General features: G+C 36.1%; 1 protein-coding gene across 4 annotated transcripts in view; it reads right to left on the reverse strand.

Moving 5' to 3' along the window:
- Positions 1-27,225, reverse strand: part of ARB2A (ARB2 cotranscriptional regulator A) — a 420,212-nt gene that overhangs the window by 351,333 nt on the left and 41,654 nt on the right. For all 4 annotated transcript variants that reach the window (XM_067731229.1, XM_067731228.1, XM_067731226.1 and 1 more), the window contains one exon: positions 25,517-25,617. In XM_067731229.1, coding sequence (XP_067587330.1) covers positions 25,517-25,617 — 101 coding nt within the window. The remainder of the gene's footprint in view (positions 1-25,516; positions 25,618-27,225) is intronic.

Raw genomic sequence — 27,225 nt, forward strand, 5'->3', positions numbered from 1 at the left:
ATGACACACCCACTCTGAAAAACTACTTGGCACTTTCTTAAAAAGCTAAACGTGTAACTAACCATATGAGCTGGCCATTGCACTCCTGAGCATTTATCTCAGAGAAATAAGCAATAATGCTGACACAAAACCTATATACAAATATTTATAAGAGCTTTATTCATAATAGTCCCAAAATGGAAACAACCGAGATATTCATCAACAGGTGAATGGTTAAACAAACTGTGGTACATCTATTCCATGGAATAATGCTCAGCAATAAAAAAGAATATTGATACATGCAACAACCTGAATGAATCTCCAGAGAATTATTCTGAGTGAAAACAGACAATCCTAAAAAGGTTACATATTAACTCTATAATCCCATCTATATAACACTGAAATAACAGAATCATAGAATTATAGAAATGAATGATGAAACAGGGGTTAAGGAGGGGACTGCGGTAGGTAGGAAGTGGGTATAGCTATAAAAGGGCAATGTAAAAGATCCTTGCAGTGATGGAGATGTTCTATATCTTGGCCTTATCAATACCAATATTCCAGTAGCAATATCGCACTATCTTTTTCCAAGATGTTAGCATTGGGGGAAAATGGCGTAAAGGTAAACAATACAAAACCTCTCTGTATTATTTCTTACAACTGCATATGAATCTACAATTATCACAAATTAAAAAGCTAATTTAAACAGTGAAATGTAATTACATTTTCAGCTATTTTATTGAGTATGTCATACAGCTTCCTTGAGGTGGAAATTTCTAAGTTGTGAAACTCATGTTCTTTATTTTACTTCACATTAATATACATTAAAGGAGGAGTATGGGGCTTCCCTGGTGGCGCAGTGGTTGAGAGGCCGCCTGCCGATGCAGGGGACACGGGTTCATGCCCCGGTCCGGGAAGATCCCACATGCCGCGGAGCGGCTAGGCCCATGAGCCATGGCCGCTGAGCCTGCGTGTCCGGAGCCTGTGCTCCGCAACGGGAGAGGCCGCAACAGTGAGAGGCCCACGTACCACAAAAAACAAACAAAAAAAAAATATGAGGAGTATGCATTTTAAAAGGTGAGTAGAAGGATAAAGTCCAATAGTAAATGATTGAAATAAAATTGCTCATACAATAAAAACTTGTTTTTAAACTCTCAGAGTAACAACAAAAACAAAGCACTTCTTCATTGGTTTTTCCTCAACGGAAAATGAGAGTTAGCTTTTCAAAATTACAACTAAAATCAAAGATCTTTTGGTTTAGAGTTCTAGTATAGCATTAATTTAGTTTTAAAGAAATTAATGTCACAAACTTGACCCAATTACAGAAACAATTATTGTTCTATTTTCTGGCTACTGGTGCCATCTCTAACAAATCATTTGACAAACACATACCCCATAAGAAAGAGAGAAAAAATATTCTCAAAAATACTTTTCCTTCCAGAAAAATAAATCAAGGAGAAAAGAGGGGGAAAACACTAAAGATTTTTAAATTGGTGCCACTAGCTTTATTTGCAACAGATAACAAAGAGCCATACAATTCATCAAGAAAAAATTAATCCATCGCTTATTTTCAAATGATTTGGCAATGATATATGTTAGTTAGGAAAGATTAAAAGTACAAAAAAATAGCAATAGCTGCAATAAAAAATATAACATCTGCGCCACAGAATATAGCAAGAAACAATATTTTAGGTTAACAAGTACCAACTCTCAAGAACTGTGAAGGGTCTGAGATTTTATTTACAAGCTAAGAAGTTAGCATACTACTGTTTCAAGGATGCTGGCAGCAGACAAGAGACTCATGGGTCTGAAACAAAGGGCTTTATTACTCATAGCACAGCCAGCAACATGGGCATATTCATGTTAGTTCCCCTTGCACCCAAGTCCTGTGCGGGGGCAGCATCATGAGCCCAGATGACACCTGCACATTTAGGGTTGCATTACTAGAGAGGAACCTTTGGCCAAGGGCCCATTACTTTTTGAGCAAGCTGCAAACATTGTTGCAAACAAGCCAGGCCCACTCTCCTAGGAAACTGGCCCAAATCAGTGGAAGAATGTCTTGCAATCTGGCAAACTCAGCAAGAATGTGCAGGAAAGCTGAGGGCCTTCCCCAACAACATTTATTCTTTCTTAAGTAACAATGTTTACACCAGACAGAAGACTTCAGAGCAATTTAAGATTTAAGTATTAAGTAATTAATCAAATTATTACAAAATATAAAACTTTCCTACTTTCTTTAAGTGAAATACACAAAGCAATTAAGTATTAGCCTACATTCACAATGCACCAAGTATTAGCCTACATTCACAATGTACCAAAGATCCAGTGCATATGTTCACTATAAGCTGTGGCCAGAATGTACAAAGGAAGAAGCACTTCTCTGCCACCTTTTAATCACCAGTGAGGCTGTAAATTACTATAAAGCAACCTAGCTTTAGAAGTCTGAGATGTGAGTTGAAGAAGCGGTAGGAGAAGTCTAAGAGAAACAGTTGGGTATGAAGAGAGTAAAAAAAAAAAAAATTAATGGTTTGAGAAAGAAAGCCAGGCAATACAGACGCACAAAAGTTCACACCTCACCAAAAGTTGTTCGGTGCTTCTCAAATTTTAATTTGCTTATTATTCACCTCAATATAGTATTAAAATACAGACTCTGATTCAGTAGGTTCAGGGTGGTGCCTGAGAGTGGACATTTCTAATAAGCTACCAGATACTGCCTTTACTGCTTTGAGCAGACACACTCTGAGCAGCAAGGGTTAGAAGACTTTCACTGACTGTCAAACATTTCCTATGCAAAGTCTGTGGTACATTACACTCTAAATTTGTTCAAAAGATGAGATTTTGAAATTTTCTGTCATTGGGGGAAAAAGTCATGTTACTCATGTTATACTGCCCTTAAGTTGTGGCTAATAATAATTTAAAATTTTATTTTCAAGTAATGTTAATTCATATAATTATATGTTTTATATAATATTTCTCCATATAAAAATATTTGGAGCATATTGGTCCTCAAGATTATCTTAATGTAGTTCTTAATTATCTTCTGGTATATGATCTATGTATAAAGGTAGTAGTGATTCCAACTTCAATTAACCAATTTAGCTCACAATGTGCTCTTCCTGCTGCTAGTATTAAGAATAAACCTAAATATATAATTCATTTCTTGGCACTTTTTAAAAGGTCTTTGATAACGTTTTAGCGATATGTAGGTTTCTGTACAAGTTCAGAGAATAAACTCATTTTAACAGGGTTGTGAAAACTTGCATGTCGAGAATAAACTAATTTGATTTCTGGAAAGAAATGTCAGGATCATGTATTAAGTATTATGCATCTCAAAATTAGATTTGTCTCTATAAATCCTTAATCCCAAGATATATGACTCTTTCAGAGAATAATGGCAAATGCATCTGTTCACATTCAAAAAGTTTGTCCACCCTCAAATTATTTAGAATATTTAATAAAGGATACTATAAGAATCAAGCATTTATATATAAATCAATGTAATATTTACTAGTCCAAAAAAAGCATTCATTTAAAGAAAAACAGCTCTCACCTGCTTTTAATAAATGCACCAATACATCAGTAATATACCAACATTGCCATTATTTCTTTCTGTGACTTTGTTCCTCAAAATTCCTCAGCATCAGGATAGAAGTCTGGATAGTAAGACCCCAAGAACTCACCAAGTAAGAAACATCTCACCCTGATCTGACCTGCTAATAAAATTTTTTTTTAATGAGCTAACCGTTATATATTCAATAACCGTGATGTGAAAACTGATCAGTACACAATCATTCCACAAATTATCTCTCTTGATCTAGCTAAAATACAACACTCTAATTTGAAAAAGACAGATTTTAAGACAACCAAGACAAGCAAGCACATGTTCCATAGCTTATTTTTTGCTTTCATAGTTACACAAAATTTTTAAAATACTACATTATTTTTTCTCACATTGAAATCAGAGCCATCTTTTTAAAAGGGTTAAAATCTACATTAATCTCCCCAGTGTGACCTATACAAATGTTTGGTAGAATTCACCACTGATGCCATCTGGGTCCGTAGTTTGAGAAAGGATTTTTAACTATTTCTTTAATAGAAATAGTTTAGTAGGAAGAGTTGATCTATTCAGGTTATCTATTTCTTCTTTAGTGAGATTTTAGAGTTTGTTTTCTAAGAACTTTGTCCATTTCATCTAAGTTGTTGAATTTACTGGCACAAAGTTACTCATAATATTCCTTTACTATCCTTTTAATGTCTGTATGATATGCAGTGATATCCCCTCTCTTACACCTAAAATTGTCAATTTATGTCTTCTGGCTAGGAGTTTATCAAATTTTCTGATAACAGCAAACATCTACCTTTTGGTTTTATTGATTTTTCCCCCCTTATTGCCTTTCTGTTTTCAACTTAATTTATTTCTGCTCATATGTTTATTATTTTGTTCTTCAACTCACTTCAGATTTAATTTGCTCTTTATGTAGTTTCTTAAGGTAGAAGTTTAGGTCATCAATTTTAAACCTTTCTACTTTTTAATATAAACAGTTAATGCTATAAGTGTTCCTGTAAATATTGCTTTAGCTGTACCCCACTAGTTTTGATATGGTATATTTCCATTTTCAGTAAATTAAATATATATATAATTTAAAACTTTTCCTTGGAATTTCTTCTTTGACTGCTGGATTAGTTTTAAACAATAAAATTGGGATTTTTCCAGATAGCTCTCTATAAGAGAATATACTGTGTATAGTCAGAGAACATACTTTTTATAACTTGAATATTTTTAAGTTTGTTGAAAGTGACCTTATTGCCAAGAGTATGGCCTACTTTGGTAAATGTGAGTACACTTGAAAATAAGGTGTATTCTTATGTTGTTGGATGGAGTGTTCTAAAAATACCAGTTTGATAATGTTAGGTCATAGTATTGCTCAAATTTTCTATATCCTCACTGATTTTTCATCTACTTGTTTGATGAATTATTGAGAAGGGTGCTAAAATCTCCAACTATAACTGGATGTATCTACTTTTAGGTCTTCAGTTTTTGCTCTGTGTATTCTGAAGGTCTGTTATTAGGTGAATAAACTTTTAGAATTATTATATCTCCTTGATGAATTAATCCATTTATCATGGTTACATGACCCTCTTTAGCCCTAGTAATATTCCTTGCTCTGGAAACTAATTTCTCTGGTATCAATATAGTTCCAGCTTCCATGTGATTAGTGCTAACATGATGTACCATTTTTCAATGCTTTTATTTTTATACCTCGTGTCTTTATTTAAAGTGGGTTATTACAGACAGCATATGACTAAGCCTTGCTTTTTTATCCAATATGACAATCTCTGCTCTTTCATTGGGACTTTTAGATCATTTACATTTAAAATAATTGTTGATATTGTTGAATTTAAATGACTTGCTATTTCTCTCATGTCTTCCTCATTCCCTCTTTGCTCTTTTCCAGGCTACTTTTATACTGATGTTTTTAGTCATATCATTTTATATCTCTTTATTACATTTTTAGCTAAACCTCTGTATGTTCTTTTTTACAAGGTTGGTCCAGAAACTACTAATACATTTTTAAAGTATCAGAGTCTATTTTCATATTATACCACTTCACATATAGTAGTAAAATCTTAAAATATCCATTTCTCCCTTCCCAGCCTTTGTGCTATTGTCATACATTTTATTTGTACATATGCTTTAAACTCTACAATGCATTATAATTATTTCTGTTTAAAAAATGAATTATCTTTTGTCATCAGCTTTATTGAGATACAATTCCACACCATAAAACTCACGCTTTTGAATTGTATATCCAGTGGTTCTTAGTATATTCACAGAATTGAATTGCCACTATCTAAATTTAGAACATTTCTATCATCATCCCAAAAAAACACCTACCCATTAGCAGTCACTCCTCAAACTCCCCTGCACCGAATGCCTGTCAGTGACTAATCTACTTTATGTTTCCATATATTTACCTATTCTGGAAATTTCATACATTGGAATCATTCAATATGTGTTTTCTTGTGACTGGCTACTTTCACTTGTACAATGTCATTAAGGTTCATCCATATTCCAGCAGGTATCAATACTTTATTACTTTTTACTGCCAAATAATATTTCATTGTATGAATATACCACCCTTTGCTTATCCATTCATCAGTTGATGGACATCTGGGTTATTTCTACTTTTTAGCTATTATGAATAAGGCTGCTATGAACATTTGCATACACATTCTTGTGGGGACATATGTTTTCAATTCTCTTAGTTATACACTTAGGATTAGAATTTCTGGGTCATACAGTAACATTATGGTCATATGGTTTAACATACTGAAGAACTGCCAGACTGTTTTTAACACTGGCTCACCATTTTACAATCCCACCAACAACGTATGAGTGATCTCATTTCTCCAATATCCCCACCAACACTTGTTATCTTTCTATTTATTATAACCATGTTAGTGGGTGTGGAGTGAGATCGTATGGTTTTGATTTGCATTTCCCTAATGATTAATGATGTTAAGCATCTTTTCATGTGCTTATTGGCCATCTGAATATCTTTTATTCAGAAAAGTTCACTCAGACCTTTTGACCATTTTAATTGTATCCATTATCTTTCAAAGATATATTTTTTTAAATATAAAAAAGTATATTTACCCACATATTTAACATTTTCCATGATTATTATTCTTTTGTGCAGCTCCAAATTTCCATCTGGTATCGTTTATTTTTTCTGCCAGAAGGACCTCCATTAACATTTCATGTAGTAATTGTCTGATGACAATGAATTATTTCAGCTTTTATATGCTTGAATTTTTTGTTGTTGTTGTTGGTTTTAAACCATGTTTTTGCTGGTTATAGAACTCAAGGTTGACTTCTTTCTTTAGGAATTTAAAGTTGTCACTCCACATTCTTCTAGCTTTCATTATTTCCAATGAGAAGTCTGCTGTCATTGTTATACTTAATCCTCTAAATATAAGGCGTCTTTTTTCCTCTACCAGTTTTTATGAATTTCTCTTTATCATTATTTCTTAGCAATTTTATTATGCTATGTCTCTGTGTGATTTTCTTCATCTTTCCTCTGGGGTTTATTTTGTTCCTTAAAATCTATAGGTTTATATTTTTCACAAATTTGGAAAATTTTCAATCATTATTTCTTCAAATATTTTTTCTGCCATCCATCTCCTCTCCTTCTGGGACTCCAAATATCTGAGGTCTCTTGATATTGTCCCAGAGCTCTGTTCATTATTTTTTCAATCTTTTCTTTTTTGTGTGTTTCATTTCTGGTAGTTTCCATTGTTATGCTTTAAGTGCACTTATCTTTATTTCTGTAGAGTCAAATCTGTTATAAATCCCATCCAGTGTATTTTTAAAACAAGATATTGTTTTTTCCATCTCTAAAAGTTCAATTTGGATCTTCACTGTATCTTCTATTTCCTCCTTACCATGTTCATTCATTTCTCTATCTTCTTGAATTATGGAGTATATTTATAACAGTTAATTTAATATTCTCATCTAATTCTACCCTATGTATCATTTTGAATTTGTTACTATTGATTCATTTTTATCCTGGTTACAGGTCATATCTTCCTACGTTTGTGCATGCCTGGTAATTATAACTGGATGCCAGACACTGAATTTTATGTTGGTTGCTGGAATTTACTATATGTCTTAAAATGTTCTGAGGCTTTATTCTGGTATTGTGGGACGCAGTTAAGTTACTTTTATACAGTTTGGCACTTGTGAGGATGTTTTTAAGCTTTACTGGAGTGATTCCTGAATAGCCTTTAGTTTAGAGTTAATCTGACTCCACCCAGTACTAAGACAATACTCTTTTGAGAAATAGCCAATGTCACATATTAAGCAGATCATTTTACTCTGGTGAGACATAAAGTATGCCCAGCCCAAGGAAAACTTCGGAGATTGCTCTTCATGTTCTTTTCCAGTGACTTATTCCACCCTGTTTTTAGATTGCTTTAAAGCATGCATTTTAGTAGATAGTAGATTACTCGCGTGTGTGCACTGATCAGTACTCAGCCAAATACTTAAGGTAAACCCACTATACGTCTCTAGAGAATTTTTTCTTTTTGCTTCTGTGCAGCTCTCTCCTTCCAACATACTGCCCCACAAATTTGAGCAAATCCTACCTAGTATGGCCTCCCTAAACTCTGATTTATCAACTCAGTGACACCTCCAGGCTATGTTTGGGTTTCTCCTCCCTGTGCTGTAGCCTGGAGCCTCTCCACAGGCAGTAAGCTGTTGTGCAATGTCTGAAAGTTATCACTTCATGTATTTTCTCTGACTTTTTATTTATTTAAGGCAGAGGAAAAATTCATTCCCTGTTACTCCATATTTTGGCTGGGCATGGAAGTCCTATACACTTTTAGGAATATAAACGTTCATTCATTTACCAATCTTCTGTCACAAAACCAAGGACTTTTCTTTGAGTATTATCATACTGCCTCGAATTCTGTAACGTTTCTCTTTCTTACAGATGTCATACCCATTATGCATCATCTATGATTTCTCCTTTACTTTCTTTAAAGGCATTGAGAACATTTAAAACATGTAAGAAATACTTGCAAGGCAATGAGTGAAAATTTATTTAGATTTTATAACTCCTTACACATACACACGCACATAATCTCTTACAGTTATTGCATTCATATCTAATTTGACAGACGTTTCTTTTAGTACTTGCCTTTATCCAATATTTCCAAATACTCAATTTTTTCTTCATAAAAAAAACAAATAGGGACTTAAACTTAAAAGCGTTTGCAAAGGAAACCATAAACAAGACAAAAAGACAACCCTAAGAATGGGAGAAAATATTTGCAAATGAAACAACAAAGGATTAATCTCCAAAATATACAAACAGCTCATGGAGCTCAATATCAAAAAAACAAACAATCCAATTAAAAAATGGGTTGAAGACCTAAATAGACATTTCACCAAGGAAGACATACAGATGGCCAAGAGGCACATGAAAAGATGCTCAACCTCACTAATTATGAGAGAAGTGCAAACCAAAACTACAACGAGGTATCACCCCATGCCAGTCAGAATGGCCATTATTAAAAAATCTACAAACAATAGCTGGAGAAAGTGTGGTGAAAAGGGAAACCTCCTGCACTGTTGGTGGGAATGTAAATTGATACAACCACTATGGAAAACAGTACAGAGGTTCCTTATGACACTAAAAATAGAACTACCATATGACCCAGCAATCCCACTACTGGGCATATACCCAGAGGAAACCATAATTCAAAAAGACACATGCACCCCAATGTTCATTGCAGCACTATTTATAATAGCCAGGTCATGGAAGCAACCTAAATGCCCATCAACAGATGAATAGATATAGAAGATGTGACACATATATTCAACGGAATATTACTCAGCCATAAAAAGAAATGAAACTGAGTTATTTGTAGTGAGGTGGATAGACCTAGAGTCTGTCATACAGAGTGAAGTAAGTCAGAAAGAGAAAAACAAATACCGTATGCTAATGCATATATATGGAATCTAAAAAAAAAAAATGCTACCAATGAACCTAGTTGGAGGGCAGTAATGAAGATGTAGACATAGAGAATGGACTTGAGGACATGGGGTGGGAGGGGAAAGCCGGGGCAAAGTGAGAGTAGCATGGACATATATACACTACCGAGTGTAAAATAGTTAGCTAGTGGGAAGCAGCAGCATAGCACAGGGGGATCAGCTCAGTGCTTTGCGACGACTTAGAGGGGTGGGATAGGGAGGGTGCGAGGGAAGATCAAGAGGGAGGGGATATAGGGACATATGTATGCATATGCTGATTCACTTTGGTGTACAACAGTAACTAACACAGTATTGTGAAGCGATTATACTCCAGTAAAGATCTATTAAAAAAAAAAAAAGAATATATTGTACAGCACAGAGAAATACAGGCATTATTTTGTAATAACTTCAGATGGAGTGTAATTGAGTACAATCTATAAAAGCATTGAATCACTATGTTGTACACCTGAAACTAATACAATATTGTAAATAAACTCTACTTCAATTTAAAAAAAATAAAATTAAAGGTAAAAAAAAAAAAACCCAAACCAAATATTTTTCTTTCCTTTCAGTTTTCATTGGTTTACACAATTATAATGAAAATCAGAACTGGAATAAACAAGTTCAGGAATAAACTCAGCTGGAGGGAAACAGACCACTAGAGAATGCCCTAGGCTAGCCATAATGTTCAGTGTGAATCAGACTTTCAGTAAATTAGCAAGAAACCAGTTAGAAGTTTCTTAATAGAGCTTCTACTATATAATCAAGTTGTATCAAGTAATTTAATACCTAAGAACTACAGGCTTTTATTAAATGTTTTAGGAAATAATACGTTGATCAAAGGGAGAAAGTCTCGTATAAAATGGCAACTACCTAGACGAGTGTAGAACACAAAAAGGTTGTGTCAAGGAACCCCGCCACCCTTCCCAATAAAGGTGATCACGTGAAACTTAAAAATATGGGTCTGACAGGGCTTCTGAAGAAGACAAAGAGCCCAGTTTGTGTGAAAGGAAGAGGGACAGACCAGGTGAAAGAGACGGCACACACAACGTCTCAGACAACAGTAAGCAATGTTCACCGTATGGTAAACAGCCTAACATAGCGGAGAGTGCAGAGTGCAGGGATTTGTACTAATACATCATTTATTTCTGAGTAAGAAAATGTAGTATATTATCTATATAACTTTAAAATGAAAAAATCAGCTGGTTTTCTTGGAGAGCTCTTTAAAAATCAGTATCTTAAATTAGATGGTAAATATTACAAACCCTAACCTACTCTTTATCAAACTACAGAACTAACTTACTAAAAGCTACTTTGGTGAGGAAAAAAAGTGATGACCTTCCTAAATGCTCAACTTACTTCCTAGAAAAAATTTATCATGTTTAAAACACTAATTTAGAGCATTATAAAAAAAATGGTTTGGTCTAAATACTTTTATAAAAAAACAAAATCTAGCTACACTATAATAAAAATTGTATATTATGTTACCATAATACTTGGCCAAAGATACAAAAAAATTTCCCATGAATATACTGTTGAATCAAAGTTTCCAATATATGGTACTGGCAGGCAGTGTGATTGAGAACTATGAACATGGGATCTAATAATAATGCACTAAATGTTCTTAAGTAAGTCATTTACCTTGCTCTTGCTCTCTTTAGTCATATCTGAAATCTGTAGAGGGAACTTTAAAGCCATACATATAGGATAAGCTCTGAATATTAAGCAAAAGAAGTATGATCAGTTCTTCAGAATATCACAAGAGAAAGCAGTACATCCCTAAGGCTACAGCTAATTATATCTTGAATATGGTACCTTCAAAATTCACTGCTTTGAGTGCTTCTAAAGGCTGTTCCATTGTCCGTCAGTTCTCCCAGTACACAAGCAGAGAACTTTTTTCTGAATCTTCAGCTTAAACGTTTTCCTTAGCTTTAGGCAACTGCTGCTTTCCTACAATCTTCAGGGAATAAAATAATTCCCTCCCTTCATTTATAGTGTTACCTTGAAGGGATCTATAACTATGATCAAGTTCTCTACAATCTTCTCTTTTCCAGTCTATCTAAGACTGTTAGATTTTTCTACCAAATACATACTTTTTAAAAGTGAATTTGTTACTACTTTAATGCCAAGTCTTCCCATTTTACCTACGTATATAAATATCTGAAGTCAAAACAGGAAAAATACTTAAGTCTCATAACAATACTGAACAATACAGAAATATCATATTGTCATTTTATTCTATAGTCAATCAAAAAATATTATTGAGTGCTGGTCCTGAGCCAGACTCTGTGCTGGGCACCAGGAATAATGTAGTAAACCAAATGAACAGAGCCTCTGACTTCATTTAGCTTACAGTTTAGACAGAAAGACATATCTAAGAGAGACAGACATTAAACTCAAGGAAAAAACAAAGTATAATGAGTAATGACAGTAATATCATGATGTCTGAGAATCTAACCTAATTCTAGGTTAGCGAAAGACTCACTAAAGAAGTGATACTTAAGTTATTATCTGAAGAATGAGTAGCAGTTAGATCAGGAAGGAAGGAATGTTTCATGCAAAAAATAGAGGTCTTATTAAAGCTGTAAGAAAAATAAATTCAAGTAACCCAAGAAGCTCTTAATGGCTTGAGTATAGAGTATGACAAAGGAAAATGAAGCTACACATATCAGCTTGAGGCTTGTAGGCCATATGAAGTAGTTTGACCTTTATCCTAAAGTCACTGAGAAATAAAAGATAATAAAGTTTATAACTTTGGAATAACATTTTGGCTTCAGAATGGAGCTGTCAAGGATTACACTTAGCCAGGGAGATGAGTCAGAAGAACTCCAATCAGAGCACCCTCACTGACCTGTTTGACTGAATCTATAGAAATCATCATTCCTTCTCCTAGATATATATTATTCACATGGCTTTAAGGACATCACAGTTTCACTGTTTTACTCTTGCCTCAATGGCCTGCTCTTCTTGGTCTCTGCTGTTGACTCCCCTTCTCCTCAATTTCTTAATGCTGAAGTGCTCCTGGGCACAGTGCTTAGACTCAACTCATCCTGACCCACAACTTTTAGTTTTTCAAAAACACTGTCAACAGCTAAATACTATTTATTTTGTTTATTATCTGTCTTCCCCTTCTCCACAAAAAATGTGATCTCCATTCAATGTTTATCTGTTTTGTTAACTGTGTGATATCCTCAGTACCCAGAACATTGCTTGGCTCAGAGTAGGCAGTCAAAAAAAAAAAAGTTTTAAATTAATGACTAAATGAATGAATGAATAAACAAACAAGGAAAAGAACCCTGAGACTAACGTGGACTCACCATGGATGGAGAGGATTAGGGAACCAGTGAGTAGGAAACTAGAAAGAGTGGTGAGCTGTACAAATTGAGGGAGAGGAAAAACTCAAGCTTAACTCCTAGGTAGCTAGCCTGAATGACTAGATAGATTACTGATACACAGGAAAACGTTTCCTGGGGAATGGAAAGCTGATCAATCAGTTCAGTTTTACACAAGCAGAGTGTGAGGTGCCTAATGAAATGCCAAGTGAAGGTGTCCAGTCCAGAGCACAGGGAGATAGGGATATAGATTAGGGTTTAGAGTCAAATAACTCAAAGATGGCATCAGAGGCTATGGGAGCATAATCGTTCACCAAGGGAAAATGAATAGAGAGAAACAGAAGACCTAGAACTGAGTCCTGACACACCTCACGTTAACAGATTGACAAAAGTACTAGAAGGTGCAAAGGAGATGAAGAACAAGTGTTCACAGAGGTTAAGAAGAAAACCAGAGAATATCATTACATGAGGGCATAGTTAAGACAATATTTTGAAAAGAAAGAAGTTACAATGTCAAACATTGCTAAGTGAACGAACAAAACAAGAACTAAAAATCATTAAGATGGGAGAGACTTATGCATGTTTAAATGCTGGCTAGAAAAAAGCAGTAGAGAAAGTGAGATAAAAAAATAAAAGGTCATAGCATAAGAAACTGCACATGTGAAAACAGAATAAAAAAGAGAAGCTAGGCAAATTTATTTTTTGTTATTTCTCACAGAATTACTAACATACCCATTACATATTATTTTAAAACCTATGATGTCAATTATGATTGTTTGGGTAACCATAGCAATAAAACAGTATCAAAACATATTAATAATCATGAAGTTTTTACAAGCATATGTACTCCTTATTCCCACTTTAGTGACTACCATACACAGCCTTTACCATCACAGTCAGATGAAACAACTTACAAGGTGTAAAGGGTCAGAGTGAACAAAAGATAGACAGTGGCTTACAGTCACATTTAATATAGGTAACTGCCTACTTATAAGAGAGGTTAGGTTCTGAAGAGCTATGTATAGATGACATTTTGTAGATAAAACTGGTCCAGAGATAACATTTAATAATAAAGGCAAAATCACAGCCTAATTTAAAAAAGCAAAAAATAATGCATTTGGGTAATATACAGTGAGTTCTTTTATTTTAAAATTTACCATAAAACATATGCAAATTGAGCCTACTTGTACTCTAATAAAACACTTAACTTTAACACCCTATCTTAAATCTTTGAGCGTGGAGGAGTAGACACCCACTTTAGCAGGTTGAGGCCTCGTGTCTCCAGTCTGTTGCTCTATGCAACGCACATATGGATTCCTGACAGGAGGCAATGACTTGATTCTTGACAAATGCTTGCTGAAAAGTAACAGTTACCTGTCATGCCAGGCTACAACTGCTAACCAAGAACACCATCACAGCTCTGGCTGAGTCTCTTTCGGAAATCCTGCCTAAGAACTAATTGTCCACTTTAGTTGAAAACTGTTCTCTCGTTAAGTGTGTAAACGTTGATTGAAAAAAAGTCTTCCACTGGTTGAGTCCGCATCTTCATTTAAAAAACTGTGCTTATGTGCACTCGTGCGTGTTTATTCCCGGTGACCCTGTAGGCTCTGGCTCAGTACAAACCATCCAATCAATGATTTTTAACCACCTCACACCACTGTCTTACTCTCACTTGTTATTAGACACATAACTAATCCCCGTCTGGCCTTAGTTATTAAATGTTCTAGCTTTTTACATTGGAGTTAGCGTTTTATTTATCTTATTTGTTTTTCTACCCAGCTAACCAAGTTCATCAGGAAAAATTATATATTTCTCTATTATCCTCTCATTCTGTAAGTCAAAAACAAGGCAGTAGTTTTTCAATATTATTTAAAGGAAGATTTATTTTTTTGATCTTGCAAATGCCTTTTTCTTGATATCTATCAGAAAAGAGTCAACCACCATTTACCTTCATGCGGGAAGGATCCCATATTTGTTGTTCTGCCACAAGAGTATCTGAATTCACCAGTTTACTCTCATTATTTGGTTAATAATTTGGTAGGTAAATTCAACAAAGATCCGAGGGTCTACTCATATGTTAAAGTTTTGATAAATAACTTAGACAGGAGCCACTGGTGATATTCCACAGGCAACTAGCAATAAACAGCTGCCATTGCCTATCTCAGAAACCAAACAAGAAGCACAACACCCAGTTGTGTTGCTGTGATTATAGAGGGGACATATTCTATATCTGGGCATATTGCTAGCTCCTACCCATAAAGCTATCTGAAAGAAGGCCATATTTAAATGAAGGCCTGAGCAACAGCAGGCTATGTCTGAATTACAAAAAGCCATAGTAGCCCAGTCAATATATGTGGGTTCTTATGATCTACACTTATATATAATTTTGGAAGTTTTTGTAACTTGAATTCACTAGAACTTATGGCAAAAGTCTGTGAGTGCTGCCCAGCAGTGACTGCTGGGTTTTAGACAAGAAAATGTCCAGATGCAGCAACGCAGTACATGCTGTTTGAAAGACAACGGCTTATTACTGGTCATTAACTGAAACTGCCTCCATAACTGAAGGAAATAATCTTGAGATCTGAGCTACCCATAATGTTTTGTGTAATGTCAGAGTAACGTTCTAATAAGGTAGGCAGTGAAAAGAAAATTTCCATAATGAAATGGAAATGGTTGATACAGGAATATCTATCAGAGGAAAACAAGAAGACATACATTTATGAGCAGATAGCCTCTTTTCCCTTAGGACCAACTTTGGAGGTACCTGGATGACTACTGGATCCTAGTGCCACACGGGGAGTATCCTATTAGCAACCCCTAGTTGACAAACAAAAAGCTGCTTGGTTTACAGATGTCAGTTCCAAGGTGACAGACAGCATCCTGTTTGGAAAGCTTCCACACTGTGACCAACTGATGGAAGAAACTCTGATTAAAGAAGATTAGAATAAATCATCTCAGTGGGCAGAACTACACGTTGTTATCCTTTCAGTGACAGGAGAATTAGACAACCCCATGGGCCCTGCAGTTTGTGTAACTCATGGGTACCAGTGAATGGCTTGGTCACACGGTCAGACAGATGGGCTATGGAAAAGTAAACTAGGAAAGTAATTCAGAAATGCAGACTGGAGCCTATGGCAGATGCCCATGAGTAAGGGGCATGACCCTATGGGAATTTAAGGGACTCTTTATTTAAAGGAGGACGTGTGGATTCCCATCAAAATAATCATAAGGTGACTCTAACCAACAGGTGGATACTTAGTATGCTCACTCGACTCAACATTGCCACTTTGGCTTATGAAATATATGGACACAGCAGAGCTGTAGCCGTGCAACAGCGGCTGACAGTCAGCTTATTCCTCTTGTATGTTCTGAGATACAAAATGCCAACAAGGACTGTACCATCCACCAATGACAAGACAGACTGCAAACAGCTATGAGGCAGATTTCCTACAGTGAAGGCTCCACACACAGTTGGCAAGTGAACTATACTGGACCACTGCCCATAGCCCCGGGAGACTATAATGGGCATGAGCGGTATAGACACTCTGGACTGAGCTTTGCATACTTGGAGGTAAATGTAAACACTCAAAACACAATAAAAGGACTGGAGCAAAAAACACAGAACCGATTTGGAAAGCTTTCAGGTCAAAAACTGCATTTTATGGCACACAGTGTCTAACCACAGGTGAAGAAACAACACCTCAAATGCACATATCATGTTGCTTATCATGCTTAGCATAGAGGTTTACAGAAAGCTGGAGCAGGCAACTGAACATCTGTTATCAAAAATGGGTAGAAATAAAGTCAAGAAGGGCTAGCTTACAGACCTTCACAAGTGTATGCTCACACTCAGCAAGAAGGGGACCAAAGGAGGGTCCCCACGAAATCGAATTCTCTGCTTTTGCAAGGGATCTGAGGAAGATGGGGTTGGGGAGGATGCTGGTATGACAATACAATTCTTCTATTGTGTCTTACAACAGTAAATGCCCACTGGGGTGAAGCTATATGTTTGCCAAGACTGCCTCTGTTTTGGAACCTGACAAGGTCTAACCTGAGTAGCATCAAACTGGAGACATTTTGGTCCTTCATTCACTACGATGCTGAAAAGGACCAACTGCTGATGAATGAATGGAACTCTAGTAGTATACCAGTATCTTTTGATTCTTATTTATCAGGTTACATCTACTACAATAGATAGATTTGGGGAGGAATTTCCAGGAATTGTTCCCTGCTGGGCCATCAAATCATGCAATATACAACTCCTAGCAGGCTGGTCACTGTGAAACTGTAAACCTTAATGACTGAAAGCTTAGAAAAGTTCCTGGCTATAATGGAAAAAAACATAGCTGCCTAATGCTTATCATACCATAGTACAAATACATATCACCCTTGTTTCTGTGCATGGAAAGCAATTAATCAGGACAGAAAGAAACTGTGGGGTTCTAGTGGGAAAAAAACAGTAGGCATCACATTGTGGGCTTGAATCCCTGCAGAGAATGACTCCACCCTGAGCCTGAGGAAGGCTATGTGAGGTCTTATGGCATATTCAGACTAAATTACATCTAGATACGATCACTATCTGTGATGGTTAATTTTATGGGGCACCTTGGCTGGCTATGGTGCTCAGATACATGGTCAAATGCTATTCTGGCTGTTTCTGTGAGGGTGTTTTTGAATGAGATTTACATGTAAATCAGTGTACTTTAAGTAAAGCAGATTGACCTCCCTAATGAGGGTAGGCCTCATCCAATCAGTTGAAGGGCTTAAAAGAATAAAAGTTGATCTCCCCAGAGCAAGAGGGAATTCTGCCTGCAGACTGTTTTTGAAATCAAACTTCAACATCAACTCTTGCCTGGTTCTCTAGCCTGCCGGCCTCCCCATCAGATTTTGGACTCACCCAGCCTCCATAATTACATAAGCAAACTGCTTAAAATAAATGTATTTTTCTCTATATGTACAACCTATTGGTTTTGTTCCTCTGGAGAACCGTGACTAATACACTATCTATTTAGCCTTAGGTAAGCCCCCAACACATCTAGTAAAAGGAGAAAGATACATTACACACTAAGAGAAATAATATATTATACGTGTTATAACAGAATTATTTTAAAAGCAAATTTGAGACACAAAGAAGAGAGAGGTCCATTCTATCCTATGTGGATCAGAGAAAGTTTTCTTAGAGGTTGATCTAAGCTTGAAAGATGAATAAATATTCTGCAAGCAGATGGGAGGGAGGGTGGTAAAGCTGCATCCTTGGCACCAAATGCTCCCTGCATGAGTAGAGGCCCAGAGATATAAAACAGCATGGCATATTAGAAAACCACAAGTAGGTTTATATAGCTCAAGCATAGGGTGAGTGGGAACTGGGGCAAGAGAGGAGGCAAGTGATAAAGCCAGAAAAATATGCAAGGGCCAACTCATGAAAGGTCTGGTATAACAAGGCAAGCAGTTTGAAATTCATTTTGTAGGGAAGCACATAAAGGTTCTAAAAACAGGCAAACATGCTCACAGTTGCAGCTTTAAAAGATATCTCTGGTAGCAGCATTGAGAACAGGTTCAAAGATGGAGGTGGAAGGAGGCAGGCATGGATGGACCACATTGCAGGTAGTAGTGTCTTAGTCTGATCAGGCTGCCATAACAAAGTACCACAGACTAGGTGGCATAAACAACAGAAATTTATTTCTCACAGTTCTAAAGGCTGGGAAGTACCAGATCTAGGTGCTGGCTGATTAGGTTCCTGGTGAGAGGGCTCTTTCTGGCTGGTAGACAGTTACCTTCTTGCTCTGTCCTCACATGGCCTTTCCTCAGTGTGTACATGAAATGGGGAAGAGAGAGAGAGAGAGGGAGAGAGGGAGAGAGAGAGGGAAGGGGGAAGAGAGAGAGAGATCTTTTCTTATAAAGGTACCAATCATATCAGATTAGGGCCCCACCCTTATGACCACATTTAATCTTAATTACTTTCTAACAGCCCTATCTCCAAATGCAATCACATAAGAGGTTAGAGCTTCAATATATGAATTCTGACAGGGGGACGCATTTCATCATGAAGCTGAACTGCAGTAATCTAGTTTAAGAGATGATACAGACCTAAGCTAAACCAGTAGCAATAGACATGGAAAAAGATGTGACGTAAAAAGGTATAATAACAAGACCTGGTCACATGAAGTCAAACATGATGAGTGAAAGGACTATGTAGTTTCTGCCTTACAAAACTGGATGAATGGTAGTGCCATCCATTTAAACTAGGAAAGTAGGTTACTGGCCCAGCAGAACCTCAGGGGTTTCAAGGCTTGGAAAATGCAGATCCAGTGAAGAGTGGAAGTGAGAAGTCAGACTGAAAACAGAGGGATTACACTGACAGGTCTGAGATTTGCTTTTGCCTTAGTTACAAACTAATCACCTAGCCTGTTAACTTTCATGGGTGCTAACAACAGACACAAAACTTCTGGGTCACAGATAAAGGACTATTAATCACAGCATAGCATCAGCATATTTGCACTGGTTCCCTGGACCCCAAGTCCCTGGGGCACAACATGATGTGACCCTAGATGGATGCTGCACACAGAGCAGTTCAGGTCAAAGCTAAGGAATACCCAGCTTGGGGAGCCCATCATTTCCTAGTAAGCTGTAAGCAAGCCTGTTCTTTGTCCCAGAGGAAGACCTAACCTCATGCTTCAATACTGCCTGTTGCAAACACAACTCTTGAGAAATGGCCGAGGTAAAAAGCAGGCAGACTCCTGTATTCTTGGCATATCTAATAAGACATACAGGAGTATGAGAGACTCATAGAAACTGTCATAATACTCACCCACCTAGTTCATTCCTTCTGTGATGCCAAATGCATTTATGCCCCAGGCAAAATACTAAGTAAGGTATTCCTAAGAAATGGAACAAACTCTTTGGAAACAACTCAAGTGCTAGAATGGATGTTGTTATCCCAGAAAGAAGTACTCCAAATTCTAGATATTTGAAGGGTCCCAAATAAAATGGTACAGTCCAAGAACACTGAAGTATATAGCCTGACAGGGAAAAAGCCACAAACACAAAGCTCCTTCAAGTTTCCTATCACCAGCTTCTTCTTTCCCAATACTCAACTTGTGAAACTTTTCAAACACACAGAAATGTTGAAAAATAGTACAATAAACACTTTTACATCTCCCACCTTGACTGAACAATTCTTAACAGCATTCTGCCATATATGCTTTCTGTTTATTTCTGTGGTTTTTTCCTCTTTCTCAAGAAGCGTTTAAAAATAGCTTGCAGGCATCATGACCTTCTCCCTAAATATTTCACAAGCATCACCTAAGAATAAGGACATTTTCCTACATAACTGTAATACGTAATATTATCACACCTAAAGAAACTAACAATTCTTCCTCAGTTGCCCCTAAAGAGTGTAGAGGTTTTTTTGTTTGCTTTAGTTTTTTTAAACAAAAATCCCATCAATGTTCATACACTGAAACTGGTTGCTATCTCCTTGTTTATTTTCATCTACAACAGTTTCTTTACCTCTGACACATAAATCTTTTCAGTATTTTTAATGGCATTGTGTTTTACATGTCCCATGTTCTGGACTGTGTCCTTGTGGTGTCATTTACTTTTCCCTCTATTCCTATATTTCACGAAAATGGAAGACACATCTAAAGGTCTGATTAGCGTCAGATTCAATACACATAGCAAGAATATTCACGGTTAATGCTGTGTACTTCAAACTGCATCATATCAGAAGACGCGTAACGTCAAGTTCTTCTATTAATAATGATACTGGGCTTCCCTGGTGGCGCAGTGGTTGAGAGTCCTCCTGCCGATGCAGGGGACACGGGTTCGTGCCCCGGTCCGGGAAGATCCCACATGCCGCGGAGCAGCTGGGCCCGTGAGCCATGGCTGCTGAGCCTGCGCGTCCGGAGCCTGTGCTCCGCAACGGGAGAGGCCACAACAGTGAGAGGCCCACGTACCGCAAAAAAAATAAAATAAAATAAAATAGTGATACTAACTTTGTTCACTTAGGTAATGTGCTGACAGCTAGATCTCTATTTTAAGGTACATATTTTGCCCCCTTACAATTGCAAGAAATCTGTGAGGTGATACTTTGGAAATACTTTGCAAATATTCTGTACAAATACACTGTGCAAATATTCCCTCACATCCTTTCACCTAATGAAATTAGTATACATTCATGATCCTCATCTGAATCAATCATTTCATTAAGGGGTTGTGTGGTAGTTTTCTAACACATTACCACAAACTTAACAGCTTAAACACAATTTAGCATCTCACAATTTATAGATCACAAATCTGGGTTGATTCTACTGGTTTCTCTGCTCTAGGTTTCACAAGGCCAAAATCAAGGTGTCAGCCAGATGGGCTCTTATCAAGAGGTTCTGGAGAAAGGCCCGTTCCGAGCTCACTCAGGTTGTTGACAAAATCCGGTTCACTGAGGCTGCAGTACTGAGATCCTTGTTTTCCTTGCTGACTGTCAGTTCAGGGATACCCTTAGCTCCTACAGGCCTCTCTCTGGTTCCTGAAAGTGGGTCCTCTATCTCAAAGCCAGCAATGGTGTGTTGAATCCTCATGCTTGGAATCTCTCTTCCTGCCTCTTCTGCAGAATTTCTGTGACTGACTCTTCTGCCTTTCTCTTCTGCTTTTAATTACTCTTGTGATTGTACTGAATCCACCCAGATAATCCAGGACAATCTCCCTATCTTAAGATCAGCTGACGAGTAACCTTAATTACATCTGCAAAGTCTCTTCACAGTAGCTCCTAGATTAGAGTTTGACTGACTAAGCAGGAAATGGGAATCTTGAAGGAACATCTTTAGAATTATGGTGATTTTCTAATTTTGTCATATTTTTTTACTTTTAGTAGCCAGTATTCTTTGGTAAAGTAGAACATTCCTTCCTCACCTGCAAATGAACAATAGTTCCTAATAAAAAGTCTAGCTACTTAATTCTCTCCTTTTGATTACCAATTTTCAGATAATTTTCATCTTACGATAGCACATTAACTACATTTTTTTAAAATGTTATGGAATCATGACTTTTTATTAAATGTTTTATAATCAATAGAATCCTAACTCTGTTTTACCCTTGAATTGTCCCAATTTTGGCCAAAGGAAATCCTTTCAAGTTGGTTTCTCTGTCCTCTTCACATACTTCCATTAGACTAAATGTTTGCTTTCCAGAAAAAGATGATGTCCTAGGCTCATCTTATATTTTCCCAGTCACACAGATAGTGCTGAGCCAGAACTAGGACCCAGATCTCCTGACAGCCAGACCTTTGTTTCTGTCACAATATGAGATGTGAGAATTTCACCTTATATGAAGGTAATAGTTATACACAGATAATCACATTATATTCAAATATTTGAATATTAAAATAATAATTTATATTATTATTCTTTACTTTAAGTTGCTCCTATTTCAAGTACCTAAATATGGCCATTAGAAAAAACCCCAAAAGACACTGCTGGCCTACATTCTTCAATAAATTCCATTTTTTCTGATGCAATATTTTTCAGTAAGTTTCCACTATTTTACAAGACATACTACTAATTTAGGTCCAGGGAAAAAAATCATGCCCTTACTTTTTCTTTTTTTTGTAAGTGTGATCCTATCCATGAATAAAAAGCCAAGCTTGTAAGACTATCCAATCACTGCTATCCTCTTACTAATAAGCACATTGACAATTTATTAATTTTTAAAGAAGTAAACAAATATCAAAGGAAATGCAAAGACCCAAATTAGGCAAGAAAATCAAATCTTTCATTAGAATTTCTGCTGGATTACAAATTCTGCATTTAATAGTAATTCAGTATTGACATGAAAGAGACAGTTGAGAAAATTTGACATGCTGAGTTTTTACCATTCTATTTACTACGTAACATGATAGCCTTTCTAGTCTTTCTGTGTCTAACAGAAATGTTATTCCTTGGCCTTTTGCTCCAATGTACATACATTAAAGACTTCTATTTTGAAAATTACCCTTTCACACCACTCTCCCACTTCCTAAAACTGAAAGTATCTTTCTAAATTTAGAGAAATTAACCAAACTTATTAAAGGCTATATGTTTTTATCAAGCTATATGTAGACAGTAAAATATATATATACATATTAGCAAAAGCATTTGATTACAAAAATGTAACTATTTGAAGGTAAAGAGTACTCTTTTGTGTACTTATGGCACTGCATTCTAAAAAGAAAATGACATCTCAGTTTATTTTACTCACACAATAAGTTTAATTTACATAAAAATGATAGAGCATTTCAGGAGCAAGTCTTAAAAACAATTTCTACTGAATGATTGCTATAATAATCTCCTTAAGAAAGAAATACACATAAACTAAAACAGCAGTTGTGAAACATATATAGTACCTCTCAGCTCAAGACAAAACTCAATATTCAGTAGGAAAACACTTAAGAAAACAGAAGGGCTTTTGGTTTAGGCTATAGCCTGAAGTCAAAATTCGTTTCCTTAAAACTTAAATCTTAAGCATATCCAAAGCTGTTTATTAAGGCAGCCTCCCAGGCAATAAACTCAAATTTCTGAATTCCATCCTATCCATCACTGAGGAGAAAGGAGATTTTTCAGTGCTTCTACATCTAGGACATTGTGGTGAGAGGCTTTTCACAGGTTCTCGCTTAATGGAACTAGAGATCTTATTGGTAATATGAAGTACTAAATATTTCCAGAATTTAAACATGATGTTTATTTGTTTTCTAGGAACTGTAGACAGTTATACAAGAACTTTCAGAATTATACTGACTGAAGTCTTGAGTTGACTGTGAGGTTTAAAAATTTTTTGTGACCCTCCATATGTCCAAAGAATTAGGTAGGAGATCTCAGATCTCAGAAAGGAATCACTTACACATGGGAATATCTAATAAGACACACTACTTAGATTTTGATAAAGATGATGTTGGAGGATATAGATTGAGACTGAAAAAGATGCAGATGTCAAAAATGCAGATGTTTGGAGAACAGCACCTATCCCAGTGAACAAATGTACATGGCTTATGGAAAAGAGTAAAATGTAATCCCCATTAAAAATAAACAAACAATCCCAGTCCTTCTCTAAGGCCATATAGTATGGATATTCTATAATAAAAATACTATCAGTCTGCAGCACATAATTAAGTCATGTGGAATTAGGCAAACTCTTTTTTATGGACAGTAGAAATCATTCAGGGCATTAAATACAGTTAAGTTACAAATGCTGGAGAACAACGTCAAGAACTCTCATGAGTCTGTGATTTTACTCTGAGTTGCAAGTTAAAAAGTTAGCCCACTACAGTTTCATGGTTGCAGCCAGAAGACACTAGACTCCTGGGTAAGAGACAAAGGATTTTATTACCCAGGTTACAGCAAGCAGTATGAGCTTCATGTTTTCATCTGTTTCTCCTGCCCCTCAAATACCAAAGAGGCAATGTTGATACGCCCAGGGTAGAGGCTGAGCACATAGTGACATTGTATCATGGCTGTGGAACCTCAAACTTATGAAGCCCAATTTAACGAGGGGGTTGCTAGCAAACCTGCTCATCCTTTGCCACTAGTAGGGAAAGAAGGTGAAAGTACCTTGACACAAACAAATCTGCCCTCTGCCTTGGAGGAAGACACAATCTCTCTCTTCCAAGGCTGTTTCCTATACAGACATCCTCAAAAAGATGGTCCAGAACAAAAGTTGTCAATGCCTTTGCTCAGACACGTGCAGAAATGAAAAGATCCAAGGAAAACTGTCTCCCAGAAAACATAAACTAAATTTCATATATTCTTTATGCTACTGTTTAACCAAATAATTAATTTTAACTTTATTAATTTTAATTAATTTATTAATTTTGACTACTTTATTAAAGAGCCAAAAAAAGAAATAAAACCTTCAGCTCTTCTTTATAGAAGTAAAGTGGCTGTTTAGTTATCGCACTAAACAAATGTGTCCATATGCATTTTATTGAAAATACTTAATATGACGCCAATGAGTACAACTTTGAGTTTTAACAAAACATTCACTTGAATGACAAATGACATTTTCAAAGGTTCCTACCAGTGGTAGCATGGGAGGTATCTAATGTTTCACAAGGCCTAATCCTTTATCAAGTCAAAGATTAAGCAGGTTATATCCAATTTATTAGCCAAATATCAATCTTCTTCATATACATAAGTAATTTCTTTAACTTTCAGGAATAATTGACAACTATAATTGTATATATTTAAAGTGCACAATAAGATGATTTGCTATACATTGTAGAAAAATTACCAAGATCAGGATAATGAACACATGCATCACCTCACACAGTTAACACAAGCAACTCTTTTGATTTTTGTTTTTTGTTTTAGATAAGCACTTAAAAGAACACTTATTCTTCCTCGCACAGCAGAGGATTCAAGCTCCTAAAAACATTAAAAATAGAAAATTTAGCATGAATTTGTTCCCCTTATAACGACTCACTACAAAATATTAAGGTCATGGGAAGGATATATTTATGTAAAAGCATAAACTTTTAAACTGAAAATATGTTTCTAGCATTACCACAAAAAATTAAAAAATGCAAAAACTGTTTTTAATCACTTTTTTGTAGAAAGAGTGCATGTACTGCTTCAGCTTCAAAACCTTTATTCTGACTATTTAAAATTGGAAAAACACAAGGTTGAAGTTGTATACACGACCATACCTCTCCAAGCGCTTCATATCTTTTCTGGTTCCATCTGTGCAAGTCTTCCCGGTAGTTAAAAACAAATGGCTCCCCGGTTTTTATGTGCCTTAACTGCCCCTCTAGAAGACAAACAAACAATATTGCTATGATTCAGAGTACATTTATAATAATATGGAAAGTAAAATAAATAATGTCTAATAAAAATTTAAAATATCTTTCTCAGAACAGTTTCTTTTATCAGATTTTTTTCTTCAAATATCCATATGATGCAAACATATACATAGTATAAAAGAATGACCCCAAGTACTCAAATGCTATGTCTCTGATCTTTGTTTCTCTAATCCAAAGCAAATTAACAATATTTGAGGGCCTACAACGTATGAGGATTTTTGCTAGCTATAGCCGTGAACGTGGTCCCCATTCCTAAGCTTAGAGGCTACCTGAGGAGTAACAGCATAAACATTTAAAAGTTAAGCAACTTTTCAGAGAGTTAAACAAGAATGAAGTAAGTCAACAGTCTAAAAACTGCTACAGGCAATTCACATAGATAATAAAGTCTAAAATGAGTTTAGAAAAATGAAAGATGCCTATAGGCTAGAATAGGTTCAGAAGGTTTTAGTGAAATTTCTCAACTAGGCCTTGAAATACAAGTAAGATTTAAAACGGAAATTGGAGAGAGACAGTGAGCCAACACAGGTTTAGACTGTCAAGTCAGACTCAGACAATTCAGAGATTTTGCTGATAATTAATAACTTTACTAATAACTTTAAGGGTACAAGCAATCAAGAGGCACAGGCAAAGCAGGTCTGGAACAGCCTGACCATGTCTTCCCAGGGCCTATCCTCTCACTGGATAGCACTCTCTGGTTCAGAATAGGTGATGTCTCTAAGTGGGGCACATGAGTTACCTAACACATTGGTGAGCATGCTGGTTATAAAACAATTCCATTTTATGTGCCAGAGAGTTGTACTGCTCATGTGATATTTTTCAGAGAAACATGCCCTACATATCCACAGATTATAGGTTTGTTTAACCATAAGCAATGCCAAACCAGTTATCCTGCTCAAAATACTCCATGGATAAGGATTCTCCTCATAGCACAGACCAGGCCACCTGTCTTCTTTCTTTCCCCAGAAGCATTCCCCTGGTATTCAAGAGAGAAACAGACCACAGACCAAGTGCTTTAACACCTTGCCTCCCGCCCCTACTCAGACAACATAAACAGAATTTTGAAAAAACATGACAGCAAGTTCAAATAATGGTGAACAACCCAGTTTAAAAGAAACAAAAAGAGTATGAACCAAATAAAATAATATAACATTGGAGGACACGTGGAATCAAATAGCAGAAGGCCCAAACTACTGGGTTTGGACTTTATCCTAAGAGCAATGAGGCACAAGAAAGACTTCAGGGGCAGAAGAGGGACATGGTCAAGCTGAATGGAGTTATTAGTATTTGATTTTTATCCAATGAGGACATGCAAGAGTGAAGAAAGACTTGAAAGGAAAGCTGTGGCACTGAAACTAAAGCCAGGAAATATACTACTCTAAGTAAAACTATTTCATTATTTTTATGAATCAATTTTACTACATATAAAATGGGTATTTTTAATATATAAAATAAGGGCTAATCCTTACTTGTAAAGTTCTTTAATACTCAACATGAGACACTGCATTGGCTCATTATAACACTCTTTTATGGTCAGACGATGCCATGTAAATTGTAAG

The sequence above is a fragment of the Pseudorca crassidens genome, chromosome 3 (assembly GCF_039906515.1).
Source record: "Pseudorca crassidens isolate mPseCra1 chromosome 3, mPseCra1.hap1, whole genome shotgun sequence".
Lineage (NCBI taxonomy): Eukaryota > Metazoa > Chordata > Mammalia > Artiodactyla > Delphinidae > Pseudorca > Pseudorca crassidens.